Source organism: Chiloscyllium plagiosum, chromosome 17 (genome assembly GCF_004010195.1).
Source record: "Chiloscyllium plagiosum isolate BGI_BamShark_2017 chromosome 17, ASM401019v2, whole genome shotgun sequence".
In the NCBI taxonomy this organism is placed as follows: domain Eukaryota; kingdom Metazoa; phylum Chordata; class Chondrichthyes; order Orectolobiformes; family Hemiscylliidae; genus Chiloscyllium; species Chiloscyllium plagiosum.
In genome coordinates this window covers 72,315,201-72,323,410 of record NC_057726.1, presented here as the reverse complement: position 1 = coordinate 72,323,410, position 8,210 = coordinate 72,315,201, and the positions used below count along the sequence as shown (strand labels likewise).

Here is an 8,210-nt window from a genome sequence, read left to right as displayed (position 1 = left end):
AATCACACAGTCATCAGCTTCAATCACAGTCCCCACTATTCTCACACACAGTCAATTATCTCTTATCCCAGTGGAGGTTGGAGAACAGCTCTGGATCTTGAAGGAGATAAACCATCTAGAACTCCCTCATAATCTCAGCAACATAATCCCAAGTAATTTATACCTGACTGCTATCATGTAATCCATCAAACTACATTTATACATATTGTTTTTGACCAGCGCTTTTTCAGCATGATTTTATAGCAAACGGAGTTCGTGTACCACGTGGGAACTGGTCAGATACTCGAGATGCCACCCTAAAAAGAGGAAACGAGCAGCGAATTTACCTGATTAATGTATCAGCACAGTACCTGTGGTGACAATCCATCACACAACATGGTGGGGAATGCTGCAGTTTTGATTTGATTGCTCAGCACACAACATGGTTACACAGAGAGTGGTTTATTTGTGGAACAAACTGCGATGGGAAGTGGTGGATGTGGGTACAGTTGCAACATTTGAAATATCTTTGGATAAGTTCCTGAATAGGGAAGGTTTGGAGAGCTATGGGCCAAATGCAGGCAAGTGGGACGAGTTTAGTTTGGGAACGTGGCCAGCATGGACCTGTTGTTTCTGTGCTGTCTGACTCTATGAATGTGCTGCCACCCCCTTTTAAAGAAAAGAATCCTCACAGAAAAATAACTCATCTCTGTCATAAAAGAGTAGATCCATTACTTTTAAACAATGAGCCTATTCCCCGAATTTCCAACAACAGAACCACCCTCTCCTCATCTAACAGGAAACTCTCTGATTCTCGTTAGCCAGCCAATCTTCTATCCGCACCAACATGCTATCCCCTACACCAGGAGCCTTATTTCTGCAATAACTTTTGGTATGGCACCTCATTAAATGTCTTCTGGAAATCTATTATAAAATCTATTCCCCTTTCTCCACAGTTCAGGTTTCTTTCTCAAACAATTCCAATAAATTGGTTAAACATGATTTCCCTTTGACAAAACCATTTTGATTCTGCCTGATTACTGTGAACTTACCTTTCTGCCCTTCCTATTGTCTTTCATAATACCTCCTAACAATTTCCCTGATGTTAAGCTGAAAGATCTGTAGTTTCCTGCTTTCTGTCTCCCTCATTTTTTTTTGAATAAAGGAATTACATTCACTATTTTCCAGTATAACGGAACCTTCACCAAATCAAGGGAATTTTCAAAAATTAGAACCAACATATTAACTATCTCTCTAGCCATTTCTTTTAAGACCCATCGAAAAAAGGTCATCAGCTCCAACAATTTACTCAGCGACACTTCTCTGGTGACTGTAGTTTACCTTAAGTCCCTCCCTCCCTTCCATTTCCTGATTTACAGCTACCTCTGGGATGTTGCTTGTACCCTCTATAATGGAACTGATGCAAAATAATTTTCTAGACTCAGTACAAATCTTTGTACTGTTTCATATATCTATCGAAACTCATGCTGCGATAATATTTCTAGCTAGCTTTCTTTCTTATTCAAATATTTCCCCTCCTTATTAATTTCAGGCTTTTTTTTATTATGTCCCAATGACCTGTCACATATCTTAGTACAATGTTATGCTTTTTCTTTGACTTTGATAACTTTATTAGTCAACCATGCATGCTGCGTCCTCTCCTTGCAATGTCTCTTAATTGTTAAAATACATCTATTCAATCATTTCTGAAACATTGCTTCTATTGCCTGTCACTACATTTCCAATTATCTCTCGCCTAACCTAATTCGCCAGTTAAGTTTAGCTTTCATTCCCCCATAATGGCTCTTCTATTAGTTTAAAGTACCAGTGTTTATTCCAGGTGACTGACCACAGAAGGAGGGAGTGACTAATTCCAAAGGGAATGCAACTAATGAGCGAACACATCATGGGAGTCACAGTGTTTGCACAGTGTGATAGGAGCATGATTGGGAAGGGTGACTGGGTATGATGAGTGTGAATAGTGAGTAACAACAAACAAATTTCCATTTAACCAGCTTTTCAATGTCTCATGACCTTATTGTCTCATTGAAACATTTAAGATTCTTAAAAGGTTTGACAGGGTAAATGCTGAGAGGATGTTTCCCCATATAGGAGAATGGAGGACCAGAGGGTATAGTCTCAGAATAAAGGAGTGCCAATTTAAGACTGAGCGTTGTGTGTCTTTGGAACTCCTTGCCACAGAGCAACGGCTGCAGAGTCGGTATATACATTTAAGGCCGAGATGAATAGTTCCTTGATCAGTAGGGGAATCAGGAGTTATGGGGAAAAGGCAGAAAAGTAGTCAGGAGTGTTCAGGCAGGCTCGAAGGGCCAAGTGACCTCTAATCATAGATTCATAAAAAGGAAAGAAGAGGGTCTTCAGCCTATCCAGTTTGTACTGACAGAAATATACTTTTACTTACTATTAAGGATGGCATGGTGGCTCAGTGGTTAGCACTGTTGCCTCACAGCGCCAGGGACACAGGGTTCGATTCCAGCCTCAGGTGACTGTCTGTTTGGAGTTTGCTCATTCTCCCTGTGTCTGTGTGGGTTTCCTCCAGGTGCTCCGGTTTCCTCCCTCAATCCAAAGGTGTGCAGGTTAGGTGAATTGGCCATGCTAAATGCACAGTGTTCAGGGATGTGCAGGTTAGATGCATTAGTCAGGGGTAAATGCAGAGTAGTAGGGGAATGGGTCTGCGTGAGTTACTCTTCGGAGGGTCGATGTGGACTAATTGAGCAAAAGGGCCTGTTCCAGACTGTAGGGATTCTATAATTCTACAAATAAATTTCTACTCTAGTCCCATTTTCCTGGACTAGGCCTTGAATTGTGAGGTTTCCTATCTCAACTCCCTCTGTGGCAGCGCATTCCAGATCTCTACCACCCACTGGATGAAAACATTTTCTTCCCCAAATCTCTATACTTATTGCCCTTCACTTTAAAATTATGCTTTGATTTTCAGCTTTGATCTCCAGCATCTGCAGACCTCACTTTCTCCTTAAAATTATGCTGCCTTGCTTGTGACCCTTTGACTAAGGAACAATCTTAAACACTTCTACCAAGTCCCCCTCAATCTTCTTTGACAGAAAGAAAATAAAGTAAGCTTATTCAGCCTCTCTTCATAGCTGAAGTGTTCCATCCCAGCCAAATCCCGGTGAATCTCCTTTGTATCCCCTCCAATACAATCACATTCTTCCTACCGTGAGGTGACCAGAACTACACACAGGCCTAACCAAAGTCCTGTACAGCCCAATACAACCTCCCTGTTCTTATAATTTATGCCTCAACTGATAAAGACAAGTGTCCTATATGCCTCATAAACTAACCTATTAACCTATTTGAGGGGTGGCACGGTGGCTCAGTGCCACTGGTGCCTCACAGCGGCAGGGAGCTGGGTTCGATTCCTGCCTCGGGCGACTGTCTGTGTGGAGTTTGCACATTCTCCCAGTGTCCGCGCAGGTTTCCTCCACGTGCTCCGGTTTCCTCTCACAATCCAAAAATGTGCTGGTCAGTTGAATTGGCCACGCTAAATTGCCCGTTGTGTTAGGTGCATTAGTCAGGGGTGAATATAGTGTTGGGGAATAGGTCTCGGCGGGTTACTCTTTGGAAGGTCAGTGTGGACTCGTTGGGCTGAAGGGCCTGTTTCCATACTGTAGGGAATCTAATCTAACCTGTTCTGACACCTTCAGGGCTCTGTGGACAAGGCCACCATCCTTCTGTTCCTCTCAGCTGCCTAGTGTTCTGACAATCATTGAGTATTCCCTTCTTCCACAGTGCATCACCTCACAGTTATCAGAGTTAAGTTCCACCTGACAAATCTGTTGATATGCTCCTGTACCCCCAACATCGTCCTCCTCACTGACAACTATCATCTAATCTTTGTGTTATCTGCAAACTTACCATTTCCCCCTCACAGCCCCACATTCTCATCTCCATCATTTCTGAATATCACAAACAATAAAGGACCCAGCACTGATCTCTGTGGTATGCCTATGCACACTGGGTTCCAGTCACACAGCCTTCTACCACCACCCTCTGTTTCCTACTAGTAAGCCATTTTGGGTCCATCCAACCTGCCAAATTACCCTGGATACCATGAGCTTTATCTTCTTTCTCAGTTTCCATGTGGGACTTTGTCAAAGGTCTTGCAGAACTCCACATAGACGACATCAACTGCCCTACACTCACCTTGTCAACTCCTTGAAAAATTCGACTAGATTTGCTAGGCATGACTTCCCTCAGTTGACCATTCTTGATCAATCCTTGCTTCTCCAACTGGAAGTTAATGTTTCCTTAACTATTTTCTCCAACTGATTCCCTCCCACTGGCCTGTCGTTCCCTGGAGTCTCTCTACGCCCTTCTTTATCAGTCCTCTGGCACCTCTGCTGTGCCAGAAAGGGTTTGAAATTTGAATAGGGGCCCCCTCATCTCCCACAGCAGCCTGGGGTATAACTCATCCTGACCTGTGGATTTGTACACTTTTAAATCCACCGAAAACCTCCTTGCTTGTTATATCATTCCTGCTCTTGTTCCTATTTCTTACGATCCTATGTGGGATGGCGGGAATATCGTGGGAATACTGTTAATGCATGGCGGCAGTACATCTGTAACAAACAGCCACCCTGTGGCTTTAGGGGAACACGGAGTATGAGGATTGAGCAAAACACGTGTAGACCCAAACGTAGCTGTTGACCCTGACAGATCGAGCTGTCTCTCAGGCAATGTGGATGCTGACTGGGTCCTCACCTGTTTGGCAGAATGGGCCATGTTGGTAGCATCATGAACACGGTTTTCCAGGAAGTTCCAGGTATCTTCATAATCCGGGGAAGAATCCTGAAGCAGCACCAGCTCTGTCGTGTTGTAGATTCCAGCCAAGATAGCTCGCTTGGTGTACCAGCTCGACTGCTCCCAGGTAAACAACGCACAATGTCACAGTTACTGGATGTTCACTGGTCCTCACCCTGCTTCCTGCAGACAATCCCCCGTGCAAATCTCATCCCTGTGTAAACCACACCTCCATGCAAGCCCACCCCATGTAAATCCCAACCCCATCTGCAAAAGCCACCTCCATGCTGAGCCTACTCCTAGGCATATCCTACCCTGTTCCTCCTCCCTCCCCATGCAAATGTAATCCCTGTGCAAATCCCAACCTGTTCCTCCTCCCTCCCCATGCACATGTAATCCCTGTGCAAATCCCACCCCGTGCCTACTCTCTCCGCATGCACATGTAATCCCTGTGCAAATCCCAGCAAAACCTACTAGACCGCCCCCTGTGCCAACTCCAACCCTATGCAAACACCACCCCATTTACACACCCTCCCTACCTGTAACCCCTTGCTACACACACTGTCCCCGTGTGTACCCCCATCCCATGCAAACCCACACTCTTCAAGACGCCATTCTTGACCCACCTCCCCCCAGCCCATGTCCCATACCCAAACAGGTTTACCTACAGATTCCACACCCTGCAAATTTGTTCCCCTTTTGGAATGCTGTGATTTGTTACTCACGTCTATGGACCTGTCTCCTGCATAGTACCAGATCTCATCCACCATCTCCGTTAAGCTCCTCAAACTCTCCGCAATGTTTTGGGGCAGCAGTAAAATACTCATTGCCTGTCAGAAAGTAATAAGATTGTGAGATCAGTATGTGTTTGGTAACAGTGCTGCATGGATTATTCCAATGAAAGCAGCTCAGGATAGCTGGCAGTGACTAGATGCCATGACACAAACTCCTCTCAGTCAGAATGCTGTCTATTCATGCCTCACTCGAGAGACTTGAGCAAGTATTCTCAGCTAGTTCTACACTGCACTGTCCGAGGGTCAGGACTGAGGGAACACTGCACTGTCCGAGGATTCAGGACTGAGGGAACACTGCACTGTCCGAAGATCAGTACTGAGTGAACACTGCACTGTCCGAGGGTCAGGACTGAGGGAACACTGCACTATCCGAGGGTCAGGACTGAGGGAGCACTGCACTGTCCGAGGGTCAGGACTGAGGGAACACTGCACTGTCCGAGGGTCAGGACTGAGGGAACACTGCACTGTCCGAGGGTCAGGACTGAGGGAACACTGCACTATCCAAGAGTCAGGACTGAGGGAGCACTGCACTGTCCGAGGGTCAGGACTGAGGGAACACTGCACTGTCCGAGGGTCAGGACTGAGTGAACACTGCACTCTCCGAAGGTCAGGACTGAGGGAACACTGCACTGTCCGAGGGTCAGAACTGAGGGAGCACTGCACTGTCCGAGGATTCAGGACTGAGGGAACACTGCACTGTCCGAGGGTCAGGACTGAGGGAGCACTGCACTGTCCGAGGGTCAGGACTGAGGGAGCTCTGCACTGTCCGAGGGTCAGGACTGAGGAAGCACTGCACTGTCCGAGGGTCAGGACTGAGGGAGCACTGCACTCTCCGAGGATTCAGGGCTGAGGGAGCACTGCACTGTCCGAGGGTCATGACTGTGGGAGCACTGCACTGTCCGAGGGTCTGGACTGAGGGAGCACTGCACTGTCCGAGGGTCAGGACTGAGGGAGCACTGCACTGTACTGTCCGAGGGTCAGGACTGAGGGAGCACTGCACTGTCCGAGGGTCAGGACTGAGGGAGAACTGCACTGTCCGAGGATTCAGGGCTGAGGGAACACTGCTCCATCTGGGGGTCAGGACTGAGGGAACACTGCACTGTGCGAGCGTCTGGACTGAGGTAACACTGCACTGCCCGAGGGTCAGGACTGAGGGAGCACTGCACTGTCCGAGGATTCAGGACTGAGGGAACACTGCACTGTCCGAGGATTCAGGACTGAGGGAGCACTGCACTATCCGAGGGTCGGGACTGAGGGAACACTGCACTGTGCGAGGGTCAGGACTGAGGGAACACTGCACTGCCCGAGGGTCAGGACTGAGGGAACACTGAACTGTCCGAGGGTCAGGACTGAGGGAGCACTGCACTGCCCGAGGGTCAGGACTGAGGGAACACTGCACTCTCCGAGGATTTAGGACTCAGGGAACACTGCACTCTCCTAAGATTCAGGACTGAGGGAACACTGCACTGTCCGAGGGTCAGGACTGAGGGAGCACTGCACTTTTCGAGGGTCAGGACTGAGGGAGCACTGCGCTGTCCGAGGGTCTGGACTGAGGGAACACTGCACTGTGCGAGGGTCTGGACTGAGGGAGCACTGCACTGTCCGAGGGTCAGGACTGAGGGAGCACTGCACTGTCCGAGGGTCAGGACTGAGGAGCACTGCACTGTCCGAGGGTCAGGACTGAGGGAGCACTGCGCTGTCCGAGGGTCTGGACTGAGGGAACACTGCACTGTCCGAGGGTCTGGACTGAGGGAGCACTGCACTGTCCGAGGGTCAGGACTGAGGGAGAACTGCTCCATCTGAGGGTCAGGACTGTGGGAACACTGCACTGTCCGAAGGTACAAATCGGGGGAATTTTGTTCTGATGGTCAGATCTGAGGGAACGCTGGTCTATTTGAGGGTCAAGACAGAGTGTATGCTGCCCCCATCCTAGGATCAGGACTGAGAGAGCGCTGTTCCACCGGAGGGTTAGGCCTGAGGAAATGCTATTCCACCTGAGGGTCAGGACTGAGGATCGCTGTTCCATTGAGGGTCAGGCCTGAGGATATTCTGTTCCATCAGAGGGTCAGAACTGAGGGATCGCTGTTCCATCAGAGGTCAGGCCTGAGGGAACGCTGTTCCATCTGAGGGTCAGGCCTGAGGGAACGGTGCACTAAGGGCCAGGCCTGAGGGAATGCTGTTCCATCAGAGGGCCAGGACTGAGGATCGCTGTTCCATTGAGGGTCAGGCCTGAGGATATGCTGTTCCATCAGAGGGTCAGAACTGAGGGATCGCTGTTCCATCAGAGGTCAGACCTGAGGGAACGCTGTTCCATCTGAGGGTCAGGCCTGAGGGAACGGTGCACTATCTAAGGGCCAGGCCTGAGGGAATGCTGTTCCATCAGAGGGTCAGGACTGAGGGATCGCTGTTCCATCTTAGGGTCAGGCCTGAGGGAACGGTGCACTAAGGGCCAGGCCTGAGGGAACGCTGTTCCATCTGAGGGTCAGGCCTGAGGGAACGGTGCACTAAGGGCCAGGCCTGAGGGAATGCTGTTCCATCAGAGGGTCAGGACTGAGGGATCGCTGTTCCATCTGAGGGTCAGGCCTGAGGGAACACTGTTCCTTCTGAGGGTCAGGCACGAGGGAACGGTGCACTATCCAAGGGCCAGGCCTGAGG

At 49.0% G+C, this 8,210-nt stretch overlaps 1 protein-coding gene across 2 annotated transcripts in view; it reads right to left on the bottom strand.

Annotated features, from left to right (window-relative positions):
• The window catches only part of coq9 (coenzyme Q9 homolog (S. cerevisiae)), a 58,230-nt gene that overhangs the window by 43,792 nt on the left and 6,228 nt on the right, over positions 1–8,210 (bottom strand). The window contains exons 5-7 of one of the 2 annotated variants that reach the window (XM_043707407.1): positions 5,487–5,591; positions 4,723–4,878; positions 2,557–2,595 (exon numbers count right to left, since the gene is read on the bottom strand). In XM_043707407.1, the coding sequence (XP_043563342.1) occupies positions 2,578–2,595; positions 4,723–4,878; positions 5,487–5,591 (279 nt within the window). In that variant the 3' untranslated portion in view covers positions 2,557–2,577. Of the gene's footprint in view, positions 1–2,556; positions 2,596–4,722; positions 4,879–5,486; positions 5,592–8,210 lie in introns of those variants that run through there. The other variant, XM_043707406.1, reaches the window with a different exon arrangement.